Genomic DNA, 23,971 nt, shown 5'->3' with positions numbered 1-23,971 from the left:
TTGGACACTAGGAAGGATTTTACTCAGGGATGCAGGAGAAAAAGCGGTTCTTTGCTATGCGGCTCCTTGAAAAAAAAAATGGGTTAATAGTATGCCTTTCTGCTCACAGTGTACACTATTAGCAAACAGGCGCACCATTTACCAAGAGCAAATGCAACAAACGAAACTGCCTGATATTAATCTGCTCCCCACCCTGAAAACAAACAGAATGGAAAATACTGAGCATGCACATCTTTACTGCCCAAGTAGCTCCAGTATCCAGTAGGGGCCACTACTGCAGCAGAGCAGTCCTTTCCTCCTTCCCTGCAGCTATTGGTTTGAAAATGACAGGTCATCTCAGCAGGACAGCAATACTGGTCTAGGTAATTCAGTTGGCAGTTAAAAGAACCAAAAGCTCATCAGTTCCCTCACATTTCTTCTGGTCTACATTTTATTTCTTAGAATAAATGTGTTTAAAGTTTCAGAATACTCGCTGCATGGTCACTCCCACAAGTACGAACCTTAGCAAAAACCGAGCTGCTCAAGTCCGTGTAGGAATCGCAGAGATGCGAGCAAAGCAAGAGAATACAAATACTGATGCATGTTCATAGAGGTACTGGTGGGTTTTTTGTTTTTTTTTTTTAAAGAAAGTTTGTAGTCATAATAGAAAAAAATGGTGAATGCCTTTTTATTTCCAAAGAAGTGTAAAAATAGAAGGCAAACTACATTAAAAAAAAAAAAAGTAAGAGAGGAAACAAGCAAAGGCAGAAGTAAAGCAGTAAAAGAAAAGAAAATTTAGAAGCAGGCAAGTTTATATATAGAGTATTTCAGCTAATGTTCATAGTCTAAGGAGCCTAACTAAGTCAACAAGCTTAGCTTTGGAGTAGCCTAGTGACTAGAGCCAGGGAATCCAGGGTTCATATCCCACTGGAGCTCCTTGTGACCTTGAGCAAGTCATTTCACTCTCCACTGCCTCAGGTACAAACTAAGGGGCAGATTTTTAAAAAGTACGCATGCACGTACTTTTGTTCGCGCAACCGTCGCAAACAAAATTACGCCGGATTTTAAAAGATACGCGCGTAGCCGCACGTATCTTTTAAAATCCGGGGTCGGCGCGCGCAAGGCTGTGCAAAATCGGCAGCCTGCGCACGCCGAGCCGCGCAGCCTGCCTCCGTTCCCTCCGAGGCCGCTCCGAAATCGGAGCGGCCTCGGAGGGAACTTTTTTTTGTCGTCCCCCCCCCCCCCACCTTTCCCTCCCTTCCCCTATCTAACCCACCCCCCAGCCCTAACTAAATCCCCCTCCCCTACCTTATTTCGTTGAGTAACTTGCGCGCGTCGCCAGCTCCCTGCCCTGGCATAGGCCGCTGTACCGGAGCACTTGGCCCCGCCCCTGGACTGCCGTCTTGCTTCCGGCCCCTCCCACGGACAGCCACCATGCCCCCCCGGACACGCCCCCAAATGCCGCACCGCCCCCGGCATGCCCCCCAAGCAAAGCCCCGGGACTTATGCGTGTCCCGGTGCTTTGCGCGCGCCGGCGGCCTATGCAAAATAGGCGAGCCGGGCTTTTAAAATCTACCCCTTAGGATCTCATTTACTAAGCATTTTTCCCATAGTCATAGAAAGGGAGTAAATCAGGCCCTTAAGACTGTAATCCCTCTGGGGACTGGGAAAATACCTACTTGACTTGGATGTAACTTGCCTTGAGCTACCAATGAAAAGGAGTGAGCTAAATCTAAAGCAAATAAAATTCTACCACTGGATGAACAATGTTAAAATAAATCACTATACACCTTCTGAAGAAGAAAATAACTATTATATTAAAAAAACAGTAATGTCTATATAAATCAGGACTTAGCAAACTCAAAACAAACATCTGTTTTCCCACAACTGGTTAGCAGGCAGTCAGCTGTGTGGCACACAAAAGAAATTCCCAGATTGGGAGAGAAGGAACTACTACAGATCTCTGCAAGCTGCAAGAAAATTTAGCAGATTAGTTTTTAGTCTTAAAATGCTCCTATTGCTTGCAGTTTTTAAACCTACCTTCCCTTGACCCTCAAGAGGTACGTATTTTTTTCACCACTGCCACCTCCAATGAGAGAGAAAAATGTAAACAGTTATGCTGAGCGTCTTCAGTAATTTCTAAATTAAAGCTGAAGTTCCTCCTGTTCATGTGGAAATGTTAAAATGTGCTGCAGGTACAGAAATAGCCCTTAACTATCATGAAGGTGAACAGTCCCTACAGCAACTTTATTTCCCCAAAAAAGGCCCAATTTCAGAAAGAAAGAAGAAGAAAAAAAAAAGAGGAACTAGCCAAAAGGCCCGCAGTCTCCCTTTTGGCATTTTTCTTTCTTTCTCCTAAGCGATAACTGACCCAAACCTGCCCTCCCTGGCAGCCATTACTGCTGGATTGTGGTTCGCCTATATTGTGAAAGAACAGGTTTAAGCTTTTTTGAAACACAGTTTCATCATGTCAGCAACTGTCTCTCCAAAGTGACATTTGCACTGTTCTTATTATGCTTTAATCAGTATTATTCTGGCTAAACATTATTAAATTCAAACCAGATGTCTTTTCAGAGTAGAAACAGATATAATTATGAAAGTGCTACATATCAGATCTCATGATACTCTGCTCGTCTCCAGTTATTCTGTGTAAAATTTTATAATTAATTCATTTACTCCTTTTAACCAGGTACACTGCTAATAATTACAGTGCAATCTAATCACTTTGGGGCAGTGTTTTTCTTACAGCTGTCATAGCCCAAAGTCTCTCTCACTGTTTATTCAGTTACATCACCCATAGCTATTCTTTCAGATACCTAGATTATCACATCTGTATAGATCTTTTGTGATCAATTTTTTTTTTACTGGAGCTACTCAAGAACTAATTCATTTCTTTTGCAGCCTCTCATCGCTAGATCTAATTCAAATGTTAGTGCGCCAAAATGTGACCTCTCTTTGAGTGTGTATTTCTTTGCTTTCTTGGTAATGTAATTAATCAGAATGTTTTTGGCAGCTATGACAGAAGATAGTCCCTTCATAAAAGCCTACAAAAGTCAGAAAAGAAGAATTGCTACATATATAATCAGAATATTTTGGTAAATGGCAAAACATACACAGATTCCCCCCATAAAATTACTATTTACTGTTAAATCACTGTACACTGAGATCTTTCTAATACAAAGTGAGATATATCCCCCTGTGTAAGGACAGGTTATTGGACAAACTGTCTCTCTCCTAAGATCATTCTGTCTGCGTCACTACTGCCAAGTCAACCAACTAGTCTCTTGAGATAAGAGTCATTTCAAGCAATTAGCTGAAACATATTTCATTGTACATTATACAATGATAAAGCTGTAAGCAAGTGTTCATATTAAATCTTAATTTATATCCATATTCTCTACAGTAGCAACTGTGCTACCATTTGAGATGGTTCAGTCCCATAAAGCAATGTAATGAATCATTTTAATCTTTATGGTTACAAGAACTCAAAACTGAGAGAGCAATCCAAAGCAGTGAAAGACATTCCTGTAGCAATAACGTTTAATCTTATATTTAGCTCATGCCTTTTCATTGGTACCTCAAGGTGAGTTACATTCAGGTACTGCAGGTATTTCCTGTCCGCAGAGGGCTTACAATCTCAGGACCTCATTTACTAAGCATTTTTCCCATAGACCCAGAATGGGGTGAAAGCCTCAGTAAACCAGGCCCTAAATCTCAACCTGAGGTAATGGAGCAGGCAGTGATTTTCACAAAAGTAGGAACTGACCCGTGACCTCCCTGGTTCCTCAGACTCCTGCTGTAACCACTAGGCTATTCCTCCAGTGCTATCAGTTGATGGATTTACAACACCTATATAAAAATGTGCATACATTCCTTTCTACTATAAGGATATCAAGTTTGTAACTTCTTAAGGCAGAACTCATCATTTTTCATAACATAAAACAATACATTCTGCATATCATCCAGAGTCTGTTACTTTAATCTTTCCTTTTTTTGATTACTAATTTTGGAGTATGCTACTTTGTATCCATGCAGTATAAGTAACATTTGCATTGTTCCCCACCATGTCTTCCACAACTGGGGATCTTATTATCAAGAGCTAATACCCACTCTGTCCAAAAGCTTAAATTCTTTGGAGAGAATAAGCTTTAAAAAATTCTGATGCCATGGTCTTAATTTAACTCCTGGGTCAATATGCAAGACTGCATTTTAGATACAGGGATTTGCATAAGAACATAAGAAATTGCCATGCTGGGTCAAGACCAAGGGTCCATCAAGCCCAGCATCCTGTTTCCAACAGAGGACAAACCAGGTCACAAGAACCTGGCAATTACCCAAACACTAAGAAGATCCCATGCTACTGATGCAATTAATAGCAGTGGCTATTCCCTAAGTAAACTTGATCAATAGCCGTTAATGGACTTCTCCTCCAAGAACTTATTCAAACCTTTTTTGAACCCAGCTACACTAACTACACTAACCACATCCTCTGGCAACAAATTCCAGAGCTTTATTGTGTGTTGAGTGAAAAATAATTTTCTACGATTAGTCTTAAATGTGTTACTTGCTAACTTCATGGAATACCCCCTAGTCCTTCTATTATGCGAAAGTGTAAATAACCGATTCACATCTTCTCGTTCAAGACCTCTCATGATCTTAAAGGCCTCTATCATATCCCCCCTCAGCCGTCTCTTCTCCATTGGTCCAAATCACTCACCATAAACACTTAAGCATGATACATTTCAGGTACCAGTCAATATTGAGGTGGACACAGTTATCCACTTACCAGGAATATTTGCTTTTCTATGGCCACAATGTTTATCCACACACTCACTAGTATGAACAAACTAATTTTGCTTTACTATGCAAAACCACTACTCATGCCTCAACGCAGGATTGTACAACCTAAGGCCCAGAGGGCAGAATATAGCCTGTCATATGTTTCCATGTAGCCTCCCAGTCACTGAAGAGGAACGGAAAACTGCATGCACGGGTAAGCATTTTTAGAACTTGCAGGCACATGATGCGCAAGATTAGCACAGTCAACCTTCAAGTTTCCACGTGCAAGTGAGCCACTTCTAAAACTGGGCTTAGTTTCAACAAGGACATGCCCCTTCTCCCAAAGATAGGATGAAGAGCAGGCCAATCAGGGCAATGGCCCCTTCTCCCCTTGAGGCAGAGGGGACCCAATCGCAGCAAGGGTACAACCTCTTTCCAGAGGCAGGAAAAAGAGCTGGTGATCAAGATAAAGGACCCCCCACCTCCCAGCAAGGCAAGAAGAGCAAGCCAATGGTAGCAAGAGTCCTATCTTCCCTCGAGGCGGAAAGAAGTGAGCATGATCGTGGCAAGCACCCCCACCAGAGGCAAGAGGAAGGGCAGCAAGGTGCCTTCTCATGGAGGAAGAGTAGGCAACTGCAATAAGGTCTCCTCCTCCCCAGAGGAAGGAGGAAGAGAGGACCGATGGCAGAAGGATCACAGTGCTAAAAACCTCTTTGTTGGGGGTCCATCCTAGGAAAGCAAGAAGACAAGACATCAATTGTGGCTCCGAGAAGGTGGCCAGCGCAAGAGAAGTTTCACTTTCTGGCAGCTGCCTGAGAAGGCTGCTGGGGATAGTGGGTAATTTAAAAGTGTCCCTTTTCCTATTTATGTGTCTTCCCAATTCTTAGGGGAAGAGGGAATATTGGTGACCAGTGGGCATTTGTGGAATTGTAGGGATTCAGGTTTGAGAGCTACTGAGGGGAGGGGAGGGTCTGCATTCTTTTTTTCCTGCACTTCTCCCTGCTCCTCGTCTCCTACTCCCCTTCTTCTACCATCTCCCTATCATTCTTCTCTTATCCCCCCCCCCCCCGTCTCCTACCTCCTCCCTGTCTGCCTAACCCCATCTTCCCTATTTTCCCCTCCTCTTTACCCTCCAAGGCTGGAAAAATCCTGGAGACCAGGTCACTTGGGTGCCTAAAATTTGGTACCTTGGAGCCTAAAATTCTGAAAAGTGAAAAAACAAATAAATAAAAATATAACAAACTAAAAAGAATACAGGAAAGGTGATCATCAAAACAAAAAAAAAAAGTGAAAAAAACATTAAGGAAGAAATATCCCAGGCTTCTAAAGATTTTTGACTAGTGATTAAGTGTTCTAAATGTTTCCACCCTTGACCACCTACCTCCTCTTTCTCCCACCCCCCATAAAAATGTTAAAATTAAGTGGAGAAGGGGGAGCCTACCTTGAGAGAGACACTCCAAAAGGAGGAAGGGCAGCTGGGATTGAGAGCGTTTGGTGAGCGGAACATCGTGACTCCCCCCCCCCCTTGACGTCATCAATAACAGATGATTGCTGTGCTGATTTAAGGAGACACACAGCAAGAGAGAGTGGGAGCCTACCTTGAGAGAGACACTCCAAAAGGAGGAAGGGCAGCTGGGATTGAGAGCGTTTGGTGAGCAGAACATCATGACTCCCATTCCCCCCACCCTTGACGTCATCAACAACAGACAATTGCTGTGCCGATTTAAGGAGACGCACAGTGGTGCGCAGCCGCCGGCGCACAGCCAAAGGGGTGCGCCAAAGGAGAAAAATTTGAGAAAAGGCCCGGTTGTACTCCTCGATGGGTAAGAAGAGAAAAATCAAGGTTTCAACATCAACACCACTGGGTAAAGAACTGAGGGGCTCCAATGGATACCCACATTGTACGAAGGGGGAGCCAGACCTCCAAGGAGGCTGTACAAGAAATCTCTCTCTCTCTCTCATCGGGGGCTACTGCAAGTCCCACCAAGGACCAGAAATCCAATGTTACTCCCAAACATGAAGGGGTAAGTGTTTTGAATACCCCTGAATTAAGGGAGGGAATAACAACTAAGGAAAATGGAGAAAAGTCTCTAGAGCAGGCTTCAGAGGAAATGCTGGTGCCTGAAAACATCTCCCTAGTAGATGTTTGGAAAGCCATCATAAAGGTGGAGAGGATGGTTTCCCAATCCATAACTCAGTCCACAGTCCTATCCAATGAAGTAAAAGGAAAAATGGAAGAATTTGGTAAAAGATTAGATCATGTTGAAGCCTCTAATTCAGCAATGGGCTCACAGAAATTTCTAAAAGCAATGGGGACTACTTTTATAAAAGACATTATGATAATGTATAAGAACATAGAGAGTTTGGAAAATTGTTGGCGAAGTAAGAACTTACGATTTTTAAATTTTCCATATACAAGGCTATTATCTCCTCAGGAATTGTTTAGAAAATATGTGAATGAGATATTAAGTATCTCTAATGATCTGTTGATATCTAAGATGTACTTTATATCTAATTTTAGGAGAGAAATTATAGAACCCGAAGGAGGAATGGATGTGTTGAGTGAAAAAAGCCCTACCTTAACATCCTTTTTAGAGGCTTCGACTGATGAAAATGCCACAAGAGCCACATTAATAGTGGCTTTTGGTTTAGAGCAGGATAAAAATCTTGTACTGCAAAAATATTTCAAAAATAAGAATTTTTCCTTTTGTGGCAAGGTGGTTCAAGTATTTCCTGATGTGTCTAGGAATACACAGTACAGAAGGAGACAATTTCTTTTGATGAGACAAAGTGTTAGCCTTTCGGGCAACATTTTTTCTCAAAATTTCCCTGTAAATGTCTTGTTACATTTCAGAAAAATAAGTTTGTGTTTCTTGAACCTTCTCATCTGGAAGTATTCCTTACTGATAAAGGCGGATGAGGGACTGAGTTAGATGTAAGTTGGATTTAAATGGTCATAAAAAATGTATACTCTCTGATTTATTCAATGGTAATGAATATTTTCGTGGATAATATTTTCTTGTATTATTAGGCTCCCCATTATTGTGGACTGTTTGGAATAACAAACGTAATTTCCTATTTTTTTTTTTTGTTCCTAGAAATGGAATATTGAGTTTGTTTTTTCATTTATCTTTTCTTTTTCATTGTAAAATGTTTGAGAAATTTAATAAAGTATAAAAAAAAAATTAAGTGGAGAAAAAATAAAAGTATATAATAGTACCAACAGTAATTCAAATTATAAGGTACAGAAAGGTTACCAGCAAGTACAATTCTCAGGGTTTTGGTGCTGGTCCATGTTGTCCCTAGTCAAATTTCATCTCTGGCCTACTCACAGGATACAACATATTTTGCTGCTCTAGCTACTGTTTCTTTTCTTTACCCCAGATCACACCAAGTTTCCCTGCTCACTCTTCTGTGAGAAATCTGATTTTCTCCATAGTTTTGGGGAAAAATGCATTTATCTCTTTGTATTTGCACAGTACAAGAGAAAATGTATTTCAGTTTAAAATTGTTGCAACTGTGTGCAGAATTGGGGTTTCTTGGGATTTCCAGTTCAGTTTTTATCCGTACATTTTTTTATTTCTGGTTTCTAGTCCCTTATGAGGTCCATGTTCAAAAGCATTTAGCCAGCTAACTCAGAAGTTAACCAGTAAAAATGAGTATCTGGGCACATATCCAGCTAAATTCTAGCCTCCTAATAAGTTAGGGGGCTAGAATTTAGCCGGCTAATTTAGGAGCGTTCCGGGGTGTAACTAGGAGGAGCTGAGTTAGCTGGCTAATTTAACCGGCTTAACTCCAAAATTCAAAGTTAGCTGGATGATTTAGCCGGCTAATCTTGGTAGGGCCAAAGAACTGTCCTAAAGTTAGGTGGCTATATAATTATCCACCTAAATTAAAGATAGCCAGCTATATTCAATAATGCGGCTGTACTACTGAATACATCTCTAAAGTTAGCCTGATAAATTTATCCGGCTACCTTTGCTAGCTGGACTGTGTCTGAATATGGACCTCCATGTTTTTTGTGTGTCTGTCTGTCTGTGTGTGTGTGAGTAAGTGAGTGAGTTTTCACCAAGGCTAGGATTTGTGCTATGTGTACCTTCTGGTAAGGACCTGTAGCAGTCCAGCTTGTCATATTCTATTTTTCTCCTAATAGGCAATGTATTTGTGTTCTAGGGCATGCAGCCTTTTCACAAGTAGGGCTATTGTCATTTGGATTCTGGAAAGTAGTCTAGTGGTTAGAACAGTGGGCTATGAACCAGGGTTCAAATACCACTCCTTGTAACCTTGAGCAAGTCACTTTACCCTATGTTGACTCAGGTACAAACTTAGGTTACAAGCCCTGTGGGGATAGGGAAATAACTACAGTACCTGCATGTAATCTGCTTTGAAGTAGCAAAAAGCAGAATATAAATAAAAGTATCTTTTTTTTGCAGTAAGCCTGGTAGTGAAAGGGTTTGTCGTTCCCTTGGTGCCTGTTTTTTGAGCCAAAGCAACTGGAGTTATTTTTGAATGGTTAGCAACAAGCTCTTGCTAGATGTTCTATTTTTCTCATATGTTATTTTTTTGGGTTCCTATCTATACATGATGGGCTATTTATAATTGGATTCTTTGATTTGTATAATTATGACAGTTGATGCTAATTGGTCTTTTTCATTGTTTTTATTTGTAAGAATTAATTCCTCATAAGTAAAATAAATTTGAAAAAAAGGTCTAAGAGGTGTGACACAACAGGTGGCAACATAATGAAAAGCTGGTAATGAAGAAATGGTGCGGAGCTGAACCAAAGTTTAGATTTCAATATTGTCAGCTTCCAAAGATACCTGTTCTGCTTGGGTGTGGTGCAGTCTGTTTATCTGCCTGGCGTGATCTGTGTCTGAGTGGTGTGACAGTTTTTGGTCTACCTTTGTGTGGCATGATCTTTTTAGTTTCTCTCTGTAGGTGGGTGTGGGGTGCGCGCGTCTCTCTCTCTCTCTCTGTAGGTGGGTGTGGTGTGCGCGCGTCTCTCTCTCTCTCTGTAGGTGGGGTGTGGGGTGCGCGCGTCTCTCTCTCTCTCTGTAGGTGGGTGTGGGGTGCGCGCGTCTCTCTCTCTCTGTAGGTGGGTGTGGGGTGCGCGCGTCTCTCTCTCTCTCTGTAGGTGGGTGTGGGGTGCGCGCGTCTCTCTCTCTCTGTAGGTGGGTGTGGGGTGCGCGCGTCTCTCTCTCTGTAGGTGGGTGTGGTGTGCGCGCGTCTCTCTCTCTCTGTGTAGGTGGGTGTGGGGTGCGCGTGTCTCTCTCTCTGTGTAGGTGGGTGTGGGGTGCGCGCGTCTCTCTCTCTCTGTAGGTGGGTGTGGGGTGCGCGCGTCTCTCTCTCTCTGTAGGTGGGTGTGGGGTGCGCGCGTCTCTCTCTCTCTGTAGGTGGGTGTGGGGTGCGCGCGTCTCTCTCTCTCTGTAGGTGGGGTGTGGGGTGCGCGCGTCTCTCTCTCTCTGTAGGTGGGTGTGGGGTGCGCGCGTCTCTCTCTCTCTGTAGGTGGGTGTGGGGTGCGCGCGTCTCTCTCTCTCTGTAGGTGGGTGTGGGGTGCGCGCGTCTCTCTCTCTCTCTGTAGGTGGGTGTGGGGTGCGCGCGTCTCTCTCTCTCTGTAGGTGGGTGTGGGGTGCGCGCGTCTCTCTCTCTCTGTAGGTGGGTGTGGGGTGCGCGCGTCTCTCTCTCTCTGTAGGTGGGTGTGGGGTGCGCGCGTCTCTCTCTCTCTGTAGGTGGGTGTGGGGTGCGCGCGTCTCTCTCTCTCTGTAGGTGGGTGTGGGGTGCGCGCGTCTCTCTCTCTCTGTAGGTGGGTGTGGGTGCGCGCGTCTCTCTCTGTAGGTGGGTGTGGGGTGCGCGCGTCTCTCTCTCTGTAGGTGGGTGTGGGGTGCGCGCATCTCTCTCTCTCTCTGTAGGTGGGTGTGGGGTGCGCGCATCTCTCTCTCTCTCTGTAGGTGGGTGTGGGGTGCGCGCGTCTCTCTCTCTGTAGGTGGGTGTGGGGTGCGCGCGTCTCTCTCTCTGTAGGTGGGTGTGGGGTGCGCGCGTCTCTCTCTCTCTGTAGGTGGGTGTGGGGTGCGCGCGTCTCTCTCTCTCTCTGTAGGTGGGTGTGGGGTGCGCGCGTCTCTCTCTCTCTCTGTAGGTGGGTGTGGGGTGCGCGTGTCTCTCTCTCTCTCTGTAGGTGGGTGTGGTGTGCGGGTGTATCTCTCTCTCTCTGTAGGTGGGTGTGATGTGAGTGTGCATCTCTATCTCTCTCTGTAGGTGGGTGTGATGTGAGTGTGCATCTCTCTCTCTCTCTGTGTAGGTGGTTGTGATGTGAGTGTGCATCTCTCTCTCTCTGTGTAGATGGTTGTGATGTGAGTGTGCATCTCTCTCTCTGTGTAGGTGGGTGTGATGTGAGTGTGCATCCCTCCTCTCTCTCTCTATGTAGGTGGGTGTGATGTGAGTGTGCATCCCTCCTCTCTCTCTCTGTAGGTGGGTGTGATGTGAGTGTGCGTCTCTCTCTCTCTCTCTCTGTAGGTGGGTGTGATGTGTTTGCTCCTTTCAGCAACTTGAAGAATATCAAAACTGGGCCTCTGAGCTGTTGGCTGACAGTGTGATTTCTGGGTGCTTGGCAACTAATTTAAGAGCTGACTTGTTGGCAAAAGACTGATATGAGGGCAGGATTCCAGAATGGAAGGGATCCATAGTTTGAAAATTTGTTCACCCCTCTATTAGATAACTCATTGAAACAGTGTTCAATATAATAATGAAAAAGTAGGCTAAAAATTAAGACTTGCTTGAAGATTCTTGATAAAAATGCAAATTTTTGGTGGTGTTAATATCTTTACAAAAATTGCTTGCCAGTCCCCCTAAATAAGAAAAAATGCATCGTGGCCCCTCATGTAAAAAGGTTGGATGCCCCTGCTTATTGTAACTCCATCACTTCACAGGAACTGTTTTGCTTCATCTTGTAAGAAAGCAAAGCCCCTCAACTACTGACACATATCAGCCAAAAGTGGACTTTACTGCCATGTCAGTCAGCACATTTATTTTACTATCAATAACAAATGCCTAATGCTAATACTGTATTCAAATCCAGTTTAAAAATGCACCTTTGTGAAGCAGCTGTTACATCCTAAACACTTCTCTTCAATAAATAAATATACTTCCTACAGATTCTTGTTTGTCATGTATGCTTGTCTTGACTAGACTGTAAGCTCCATGGAGCAGGGACAGTCTTTTATGCGCATCGGTGTACAGCACTGCATATTTCTAGTTGCAATTTTAAAATTATATTTCTTTGTCATTTCTAAACTGTCCATATAAACAACAGTAACATTCATTCTGCATGGAACTAAGAGCCTGCATATTATGGGTCTCATCCTAGATACAGAATGGGAGAAAGCTTTGATGAAAAGCAGATTCAATGTATGCTCTTTTACAATAATCGTTTTCACATCACTGATCTGAAAAAATTCATATGATTCTTTCATAGATCCCACCCTAACTTCCTTCTAATAGTTTTTGGAAAATGGTCTTGAATTTTGCTGCTAGTCATGATTTGACATGGATCTCTTTTTTTTTTAGTCAACCCAATAACTTGTTCAAAAGCAACCTACTGCTGAAAAACTTCTGAGATAAACAACCTTGGGAGGGGGAGGGGAGAGTTATGGAAATCTGAAATCAAAGATTTCGCCACCTGTTAGTGTTTAGTGATTACAGATAAAATGTGAATCTTATTTATCTCCCTACTGGCTGGATCACAAAGCCAGAGGCAAGCAGGTGCCAGGCAGCTTCATTCGCTAGTTTAGTTCCTCCTCTGCACAACTGAATTTTTCAGATCCCATCTCCTGCACAATTTTCAGTTTAAACAAACAGTCCCATTTGTGGGCCAGCAGAAAAGTTAGCCAGTGAAGTAAGGTATCAGAGCACAGCATCTCCAGAATTTCATAAAGGAACCATGGTATTCGAATAGATCGGGGGAAGGTAACACTGGTCGTGGGAGTGTCACAAACAGGTCTGGTTTTCAGAATATCTACAATGAATATGCATGGCATATGTTTGCATACATACAGTGAAGGCAGTGTATGCAAATATCTCTCACTCCAGTGGCTCTCAATCATCTAGCATCACGGAAAACAAGTAGATTTGATGGACAGTTGACCTGAGTTGGTGCATTGCTGTATTTCTGATTAGGTTAAAACTGTCACGTATTTGAATTATTTTTTTCCTGCTACTACTGATTTTGTACTTGCTAAGTTTAGAATTGCCAGTTCTGAACAGAACAGTCCAGTTTTAGGTGGACCTGTATAGTGCCCAGTCATAAGTAGTAACCATACACTGAAAGTCCAGCTCCCTCGTCCTTTTCCATTTACAGATAGGAAGGGGAAGCAGGAGGGGCATCACGTCAGCATGAGTGTGGAATAGTGGTCCCTCCCCCATCTCCTCTCCCCCCTGCAGTGATTGCAAACTGTGAGGATAGGAGGTGGGAAAGACCTCAGCTAGCTCTCAGCAGTAGCTCCACCCCTACCTTTTCGCCTGTGCTGTGAGTGGAAGGGTGGGGAGAAGGAGCTGAGCCTTACACCTCAGGCTTCCCCCTACCTCCCTGGCAGTAGCTCAGACTGCTTTAACTTCTGCACCACAGGCAGCCTAACAGCAAATGTCCTCTATGTCTGCCTCACTGGGAGCTTGGAAGTGAGAGCAGAAAACTGCTTAATGCACAGGGGCTGGAGAAGGAAGAGAGAGGAGAAGATTCAGGCTGGAGGAGGAAGAGAGCTAGTGGAAGGCACAGAGGGAGAAAGATACAGAAGGTGGCAGAGGAGGAAGAAAGAATGGTGGTACAAGCACATACATAAGAGAATGGCAGCAAGTTCAGGGAATAAAAGGGCAAATGCATGCAAATTACGTTATGATGCGGTATTTCTATATACCAGTTTAGTACACAGGGGAATACTGGATGTATTTCTGCTAAATACTGAGGGACCCACAAAAGCCAACTAATCTACCTTATAAATGGGCTCTGACCGATGGCCCGCAAATGCGCAGTAGAGAGCAGCTCTGCCGCCCATGCGAGCACGTCTGTCAGAGCGGAGCGTGCCCGAAAAACAAAAATGACGCTGGGAGGAGCAGGAGCGATGGCGGCGTGCGCGAGGGAGGGACACCCCCCTCCCGGAGATCTTCAGTCTGCCGGTTGTGGATGAGCTGAAAGGGGGAGTGACTGAGGGGATGGAGGAGAGAGGGAAGGGAGGAGAGAGGGAGGGAAGGGAGGAGAGAGAATAGAGGTGGGAGGGAGTGGGAAGGAGAATGAGTGGGAAGGAAATGGACCGAAAAAATGTTTTTAAATGCAGCCCATTGTTACAGGCTTAACAGCTAGTTTTACAATATTTAAATGTCTTGACTGGTGGTACACACTGACTCTAAGCCACTAATATGGTGTTTTAAAATAAATAAGATTCTCCTTTAACGTTTTTGACAATTGCACTATTAGAAATTTAGAACATCAATATAAATTCACCTTTAAGTTAACTGTATAAACTACATCAAAATCCCAACTTTCATAAATTTCTTATGTTTTTCATAAACAACCTTCATAACGCCCTGCAGTATTTTTTGGGCATTATTGCTCCATCGTTAGACTGCTAGAGGGTCATTTTTAAGCACTGGTCATATACTGACACAAAAAATATTTTTCTTTTTTTCCTTTTTATATTATATTATATTAAAAACTCAGTCTATATCGTATCATTACAGCCCCGCGGATACCGCGGGGATGTAATAACACCCGCAGATGAAATCAATATGATCTGAAATCGAAAAAATCCCTTGGAATCCGGAATACAATCTTGATATCAGAGAGGTCCCTGAGGCAGCTGGGACGCGAAACGTGATCACATTGGACAGAGTTCTGCTATCTCCCCAAGAGGAACACTCGTACTCAAACTAAATAGAGCTGAACTGAGCTCTGCTATTTAAGGGAAGTACCTGATATTGGCGAATAACAGATGCTTTAAAGAATTTCTGTGCATTACGATATAGCACTGAGTTTTTAATATAATATAAAAAAAAGGAAAAAAGAAAAATATTTGAGTGTCAGTATATGACCAATGCTTAAAAATGGCCCTTTAGCAGTCTAACAATGGAGCAATAATGCCCAAAAAATACTGCAGGGTGTTCTGAAGGTCTTTTATGAAAAACATAAGAAATTTATGAAAGGTGGGATTTTGATGTAGTTTATACAGTTAACTTAAAGGTGAATTTGTATTGACGTCGTTCTAAAGTTTTAAAATAAATTCCATGTTGCCTGCAAGCATAATATCCTCCTGGCTATACCTTTTAATTAGAACATAAGAACTAAGAATTGCTATACTGGGTCAGCCAGAGAGACCAAGTCCAGGATCCTGTTTCCAACAGTGACCAATCTAGGTCACAAGTACCTGGTAAGATCCCAAACAATAAATAAATCCCGTGCTTCTATTTTGCAGTGATAAGCAGTGACGATTCCTCAAGTCTACTTGGAAAGTAACAATTAATAGACTTCTCTTCCAGGAACTTGTCCAAACCTTTTTTAAACCCAGCTACGTTAACTTCTTTAACCACATCCTCTGACAACAAATTCCAGAGCTTAATTGTGCAATGAGTGAAAAGGAATTTTAAGAACATAACACTCGTCATACTGCATCAGACCAAGAGTCCATCAAGCCTAGGATCCTGTTTCTAACAATGGCCAATCCAGGTCACAATTGCCTACAGTATCTCAAGGGGTAAACAGATTCCAAGCTGCTTATCCCAAGAATAAGAAGTGGATTTCTGCAACTCTACATTATTAATGATTAATGGACTTTTCTTCTAGGAACTTACCCAAATCTTTTTTAAACACAGTTACACTGATAGCTTTCACCACATCCTCTGGCAACAAGATTCCAGAGCTTAATTATGCATTAAGTAAAATAATATTTTCTCTTTTTAGTTTTAAATGTATTACCTAGTAACTTCATTGTGTCCCCCCTGGTCTTTGCATTTTTCAAAAGAGTAAAACAACTGATTAACGTTTACACGTTCCATTCCAATTATTTTATAGACCTCTATCATATCTTCCCTCAGCTGTCTCTTCTCCAAGCTGAAGAGTCCTCACCTCTAAGTCTTTCTTCATAGGGGAACTGTTCCATTCCCTTTATCATTTTGGTCACCCTTATCCATACATTTTCTAATTCTGCTATATCTTTTTTGAGATGTGGTGACCAGAACTGCACACAATATTCAAGATGAGGTTGCACTACGGAGTGATATAGAGGCATTATGATATTCTATGTTTTATTCTCCATTCCTTTCCTAATAATCCCTAGCATTGTATTTACGTTCTTGGCTGCTGCTGCAAACTGAGCAGAAGATTTGAACGTATCTTCAATGATGACATCTAGATCCTTAATGTGGAACTTTGCATTATTTAGCCATGATTTGGGTTATTCTTTCCTAAGTGCATCACTTTGCACTTGTCTACATTAAATTTCATTTGCCATTTGCATACATACCCAGTCTCCCAGTTTTGCAACATCCTCTTGTAATTTAACAACTTTGAATTTGAGTCATTGGCAAATTTTCTCCGCTTTTTGTTTTTTTACTTTTTATACATTTCATAATTAACATTCAGGTGAAGCTTGCAATGAAAAAAAGCAATCACTTAAGAAAAATAAAACAGGAAATAAAGGAAAAAGAGATATTATGCGATTGCATACAAAAACCATATCAATTAAATATAAGGAAAAGTAAAGAAAAATTCTTCCAAGAAGACAATGTCAGCTACAAATAAAAGTATACACTATACACCATCACCTAACGTAAGCCCATCGAGATCCAGAGGGACTATCCCCCACAGGAGTCTGGGAATCAATACAATATCTAAACTGAGAAGGTTCATAAAAGACAAATCAATCTGAATAAAAAATAATCAAACGTTTACAAGGAAAATGAAGAAACAAAACTAGCACCCAGTGCCACAATTTCCTGGTGCAAAGCCAGGAATTTCTTCCTATGTTCCTGTGTAATTCAGCAAAAGTCAGGAAAAATCTTTATTTTAAAACCCACTAACGGCATATGAGCACAATGAAAAAGCAATCGAAGCACTAAGTCTCTGTCTGGCTGAGAAGAAAAAGTCACAAGCAAAGTAGCACGATACGCCTCAATCACAGTAGATTCCAGAATCGCAGAAATGTCCATGGATGCTCTATGTTGTTGTCGTAACTACAAACCATCCTGACCTGTATCTTTCTCTTTCTTAATGGAAGGCATAGTCCCCAGTGATAAACCCAAAATATATGGCATATAAATAGTTCCTCAGAGGATATAGAAATAGGAAAGTTTAGAACTCATAAATTTGAAGATCTCAGAGTTTTTTCCAATTTCTCCATTCTATGTTGAGTCACATTTTTATCTTGCCCAAGGGTCAACAGAACAGCAAAGACCTTTTTCACATTTGTGTGAGTGAGGCAATTTGGTGGGAATAATTGTCCAAAGAAATATCACGAGACTGTATTCAATTGTTAAAATTATTCACAGACGAAGATAATGAGGATAGAAAGGACTCCACAGAGGACAAAACTGTCCAAATGCTCTCCAGGGTAATAGGAGGACTTCAGGATGCAGAACCTCACAGCTGGAGCTTCCATGGGTGTGTGAGAACGAACAGCAAGGGCCAAGGCTTGAAATAAAGGAGAGAAACACACCAACGAAAGCTCATCACTAACCTCAAGACCTGAAGTTTCCCCTCCAGCACACAGTTGACCCAAAGCTCCAATGCAGGCAGAATTCCCAAAAACAGATGCACCCAGCATTACACTTGCATTGACTCTAGTCCAAGCCAAACACAGTTAGTTGTGCAGTGCATGATGATGACACCAGAGTTGCCAGTGAAGGGGGAACTCGTATCGGGACTCAGGGAAACCTCCCGACATCTTCTAGCCGCCAATCTATTTCCTCAGAGCCAGCGGCAATGAACAACTCACCTGATGCCATTGGGACAGAGAGGGGTTCATGAACCACTGCCTGGCCAATCAGGTTAGGATGAGAGCTTCATTTTGCATTTAAACATGCGGAAATAAAGCTGAAGATAGAAAGAGACTGGGCAGTATCAGAGCTTCTCTCCCAACGTCTTCTTTCACCAGAGGTTCCCAAACCTGTCCTGAGGGACTCCTGAGCCAGTCAGGTTTTCAGGATATCTGCAATGAATATGCATGATTTGGATTTGTATGCACTGCCTCCATAATTAAATGCAAATTTCTCTCATCTATATTCAGTGTGGGAATTCGGAAAACCAACTGGCTGGGGATCTCCCAGGACAGGTTTGGAAGCCACTAACTTATGCCATCATGGGCTCTCTGATTTGTTTTGAATATGCTAATTACTAACTTCATGGATTGTCCCCTAGACTTTATTTACTCTTTCAAAAAAATATATAGATTTTTACTAAATTACTACATGCTGAGTCAGACCAAGGGTCCATCAAGCCCAGCATCCTGTTTCCAACAGTGGCCAATCCAGGCCATAAGAACCTGGCAAGTACCCAAAAACTAAGCCTATTCCCTGTTACCGTAGCTAGTAATAGCAGTGGCTATTTTCTAAGTCAACTCAATTAATAGCAGGTAATGGACTTCTCCTCCAAGAACTTATCCAATCCTTTTTTAAACACAGCTATACTAACTGCACTAACCACATCCTCTGGCAACAAATTCCAGAGTTTAATTGCATGTTGAGTGAAAAAGAACTTTCTCCGATTAGTTTTAAATGTGCCACAGGCTAACTTCATGGAGTGCCCCTAGTCTATTACCCGAAAGAGTAAATAACCGATTCACATCTACCTGTTCTAGACCTCATGATTTTAAACACCTCTATCATATCCCCCCCTCAGCCATCTCTTCTCCAAGCTGAAAAGTCCTAACCTCTTTAGTCTTTCCTCATAGGGGAGCTGTTCCATTCCCCTTATCATTTTGGTTGCCCTTCTCTGTACCTTCTCCATCGCAATTATATTTTTTTTGAGATTCGGCGACCAGAATTGTACACAGTATTCAAGGTGTGGTCTTCACCATGGAGCGATACAGAGACATTATGACATTTTCCGTTTTATTCACCATTCCCTTTCTAATAATTCCCAACATTCTGTTTGCTTTTTTGACTGCCGTAGCACACTGAACTGACGATTTCAATGTGTTATCCACTATGACGTCTAGATCTCTTTCTTGGGTTGTAGCACCTAATATGGAACCTAACACTGTGCAACTCTAGCATGGGTTATTTTTCCCTATATGCATCACCTTGCACTTATCCACATTAAATTTCATCTGCCATTTTGATGCCCAATTTTCCAGTCTCACAAGGTCTTCCTGCAATTTATCACAATCTGCTTGTGATTTAACTACTCTGAACAATTTTGTATCATCTGCAAATTTGATTATCTCACTCGTCATTTCTTTCCAGATCATTTATAAATATATTGAAAAGTAAGGGTCCCAATACAGATCCCTGAAGCACTCCACTGTCCACTCCCTTCCACTGAGAAAATTGTCCATTTAATCCTACTCTCTGTTTCCTATCTTTTATAGCCAGTTTGTAATCCATGAAAGGACATCGCCACCTATCCCTTGACTTTTTACTTTTCCTAGAAGCCTTTCATGAGGAACTTTGTCAAACGCCTTCTGAAAATCCAAGTATACTACATCTACTGGTTCACCTTTATCTACATGTTTATTAACTCCTTCAAAAAAGTGAAGCAGACTTGTAAGGCAAGACTTGCCTTGAGTAAAGCCATGCTGACTTTGTTCCATTAAACCATGTCTTTCTATATGTTCTGCAATTTTGATGTTTAGAACACTTTCCACTATTTTTCCTGGCACTGAAGTCAGGCTAACCAGTCTGTAGTTTCCTGGATCGCCCCTGGAGACCTTTTTAAATATTTACATTTAGCCGTTGTATTTCACTCATGATTTTATAGATCTCTATCATATTCCCCCTCAGTCATCTCTTCTCCAAGCTGAAAAGCTCTAAGCTCTTTAGCCTTTCTATCCCCTTTATCATTTTGGTCACCTCTCTCTGTACCTTTTCTTATGTAACTATATCTTTTTTGAGATACAGTGACTAGGTGTGGCCTTATCATAGAAATACTGTACATAGAATCATTATGACATCTGATGTTTTATTCTCCATTCCTTTCCTAATAAATAATTCCTAACCTTCGGTTTGCTTTTTTGACCGCTGCAGCACATTGAACTGAGGATTTCAAAGTACTTTCCACAATGATGCCCCGATCTTTTTCCTAGGCAGTAACTCTTAATATAGAACCTAACATCGCGTAACTACAGTGTGGGTTACTTTTCCCCCATGTGCATCACTTTGCACTTGTCCTCATTACATTTCATCTATCATTTGGCTGCCCAGTCTTCTGTCTCACAAGGTCATCCTGCAATTTTTCACAAGCCACTTGTGATTTAAAAACTCAGAATAATTATGTGTTGTCTGCAAATCTGAACACTTCACTCACTGTTCTCCCTTTCAGATCATTTATAAATATATTTAAAAAGCATCAGTCCCAGTACATATCCCTGAGACACTCCACAGTTTACCCTTCTCCACTGAGAAAACTGACCATTGAGTCCTACTCTGTTTCTTATCTTTTAACCAATTTGCAATCTACAATAGGACATTGCCTCCTATCTTGTGACTTTCTAATTTTCTCAGGAATCTCTTCTTTTCTCATTTTAAAAACTACTGCTACTTAGCAATTTTAACGCACTAATGGACATACACAACGCTGAACAAGGTAAACAAGTATGCAGGTACAGGAACTCCCTTCTTTCAAAGATCTTAAAGTCTAAGCAGGTACTTGAGGCAAAGGGTAATAAGATGAGATTTGCCCAAGGTCACCAGGATCAAGGGGAGAAGGGGAATTTGAAGTAATGGCATTTCTAGCTTCTAGTTCATTATTCTAGCTACTCTTGACCAGTCATTCTTGCATTTTATGTAGCTTGTTTTATACTGCAATGATATTAAATTTGATTAAACCATGGTCATTGTTACAGAATAGCTCATTTATAGTGACCACCTGAATCAGACCCTGTACACTACCTCAGTACTAAACCAAAAATGGTTTCATCACTTATTTTACCATGGTTTCTTCCTTTCATCTAATGCTTATTTCTATGAGTAAATGTGTGCAATTTACCAGACATAGTTCTTTAAAGTCAACTATGAATATGTATGAGAGAGACTTACATACATTGAGAATCGCAGCATATCCAAAACAAACAATACCAGTAAGGAGTGTTCCCAAGATAGGGTTGAGAATCACTGCTTTAAAGCAGCACTAGCTAGTTTCTTTAAAATATTAACTTGTTTCTTTCTTGGCCATAACACTTCTTCTTTTGAGTCTTACTCTCAGGACTCCTTTTTTGTTCTCTCATACCCTCCTCCCTTTTTTTTTTTTTTTTTTTTTTAATTTCCCTTCCCCAAGTCAATGCTGTTCTCATTCTTGATATCCATATATGTGATGCCAGTATGGTGTCCTTAAAAAAAAAAAAAAAAAAATGAATCCGCACAGTACCACCCCAATGTATTCAAATTCATAACAGTAGGAAAGGCAGAAGGAGCTTTGAAAACATTAAATGCTAAGAACACCTCAGAAATATAAATATATCTATCCTATCAAGATAAGTCTTACTGATTTCGTTTCAACTGCCAGCAAAAGTTTGTGAGGAAAATGGCTAGTACTGTTGCTTTAAATGACAAAATACAATGACGTTGCCACTTAACCAACCATAAGAAGTCAAATTCTAGACAACAGGCTTATAAAGTGTAAAGTGTATTCTAACAATGTGTAACTGTAAAAGGATAAATGCATTTTGTGAACATGCAAACGTGAGTGACAAGAGGCGGTAGGATGAGGTTTAGCCCAAAAGCCACCTTTGCAAATCAAGATCATTTGTGGTCTCTGTTACTTTTCACTCACCCACATGCCTAGATTAAATGGAAAGACCTGTCCTGTTTTGCAGGATGACAATTAATTCAAAGATTATTTTGGCATCTTGCAGAATTAACAAGCCAACATAAGCAGAGGAAATCTAGGCTACAGCTCTCAAAACAAGGACATTCAACGTAAGGGTGGCAAGCAGGAACCGGTATACTAAACTACATTTTTATTATCAAGCAAATAAAAGTCTCATAATACTACTGAGATAACTGCTCTCAAAACACATTTTTCCATTAAAGATTTTCTAGCGAAAGGGACTAAAACAGCCAACCATTATGGACTCTGAAACCCTCAATCTGCTTTGGGTAAATCGCTCGTTTATTTATTTATATTCTGCTTTTTCAAGCAACTCAAAGCAGTTTGCTCAAAAATGAGAAAGGGTAGTTATGGTAATCAATGTCCTTTTTGCACTAAGCAACAAAAAAATAACCATCTCATGTTTGATTAAAAATATACCATGGATACATAGAGTCTGATGTACAGACTCTTTGTGTTTTTCACAAACACAAAAATGAGGAACCAAAACCTTTGTACATCTGACTCAAACTTATTTTGGAATTCTGGATAAAATCTGAATAGTTTAACAAGAAGAAACATGGGTACTTCAAAGCTCATTTAGATTATTTTCTAGCACGGTCTTCTGAAGGTTTCACCATTGACATGAGAGTTCAGATCAGTACGCCAAAAAAAGCATTCACATATAGTGGAAAATATTTTCTCCCTATCTCCAACCTTGATGAAACAGTAGGTTTAACTGGGAAAGAGTCCCTAAAGACAACTGGAGATAAACGCTCCTTTCCTCCTACTTTTACTTAGATAGGTAACCAACTCCTGCCACTAACATTCTTGCTGCATGATGACTGTATATTCTCATGTTTGCAAACAATAACATTTGCCAGTTCCTAATGTTTTCCACCTATAAATGTTAAACAGAAAAGATTACCAGGACTCTAGAGAGAAAATTAAACTTCTACCATAAAAGTATATCTGCATGACATTACTCGTCCAAGTGTCATACTCACAAATAAATGTACCTACCGAAGGCCAAGCACAATTTTTTAAAATTTTCTATGAAACTGTATGGCCAAGCAGACTTTCAACAACATGACAACAGAAGTCAGAAGGTGAAATACCACTGAAAAAAATGCATCAAGATCAGGATGGTATACGAAATTATTTGAGGGCGTAAACTGCCAGGTAAACTGGCTGCAAATATAATCCTTTTCCACTGTGTCAGTATGCAAATACAATTTCTGTTCATGAATTACTCTGAAGTAGTAATAAAATACTTCTTTTCTGGTTAAATACATATCTAAAGCCATCTATAGCTACACATATATATAGCTATAGATATCAACTCAGATCTTTTTTTAATCTGAGCAATATCAACGTTAAAGGATCACAATAAGTAGAGAATATTATGGCTCAACTACAATTTGAAAGTCTATTCAAAGACTATCAAGTATTCAAAGACACATTTTCATCATCCCATTTGTGTCAACTTCAATATGGCTGGTTCTTGGGGAGGGGGAGAAAATATATGATACAATGAACTTTTTTTTTTAAGCATTTCCCCCAGTCCAGATGTTCCCATATAAACAAAAATTAAGAAACCCCTATGCAACCTCACCTTGCAGTCTCCTTCCATTCCATCTCTTGTCCTTCCACAGCCAGCAGCTCATCCAGTTCAGTGAAGAGCTGAGGGGGAGCAGGGCTGTCATCCTCTTCACCCAAGATAAAGCGGATCCGTTCGGCTGCTGGGGAGACTGTGGAGGTGAAAATACTGCGGTTAACGGCCTGATTAATCACTAGGGAGGTGCGGCTCATCACCTTGCCTTTCTCTCCATAGCCATTGACTTTTTTCTCCAGGGATTCTTTTTCACCAGACATTGATGTTTCTCTTTCTCTCTCCCTCTCTGTGAAATTCTTTTTTTTTTTTTTAATTTCTGACTTGAGAGTAAAGTTCAGTTACACTGTGATTTTATAACTGTAAAACAGTTATACCATAACTCTAAAAACTGTAATAACTATAAAAAAAAAGAAAGAGAAAGAAAGAGAGCTATGAAGTTACAGCTAAAGTAACTCCTTTTAAAGTGTCAGGAGAGCTCTAGCACTCTGACCAGCTGAGGTTTGAAACCCTAATTTTTATATAGCCAAAAAAACCAGTTTGAGCCAACCTGGTTAGGGCATATAACGTGGGCAGAAGTATCCGCTCACTAGATTTCCCCT

At 41.2% G+C, this 23,971-nt stretch overlaps 1 protein-coding gene across 2 annotated transcripts in view; it reads right to left on the bottom strand.

The window, feature by feature from the left end:
* The window catches only part of SLC4A4 (solute carrier family 4 member 4), a 782,778-nt gene that overhangs the window by 377,668 nt on the left and 381,139 nt on the right, over window positions 1-23,971 (bottom strand). Inside the window, exon 6 of one of the 2 annotated variants that reach the window (XM_029598711.1) lies at window positions 23,373-23,508. In XM_029598711.1, the coding sequence (XP_029454571.1) occupies window positions 23,373-23,508 (136 nt within the window). Of the gene's footprint in view, window positions 1-23,372; window positions 23,847-23,971 lie in introns of those variants that run through there. The other variant, XM_029598721.1, reaches the window with a different exon arrangement.

The sequence above is a fragment of the Rhinatrema bivittatum genome, chromosome 1, assembly GCF_901001135.1.
Source record: "Rhinatrema bivittatum chromosome 1, aRhiBiv1.1, whole genome shotgun sequence".
Lineage (NCBI taxonomy): Eukaryota > Metazoa > Chordata > Amphibia > Gymnophiona > Rhinatrematidae > Rhinatrema > Rhinatrema bivittatum.
Note: the sequence above shows the minus strand (reverse complement) of the source record. Positions and strands in the feature narration are given on the sequence as shown.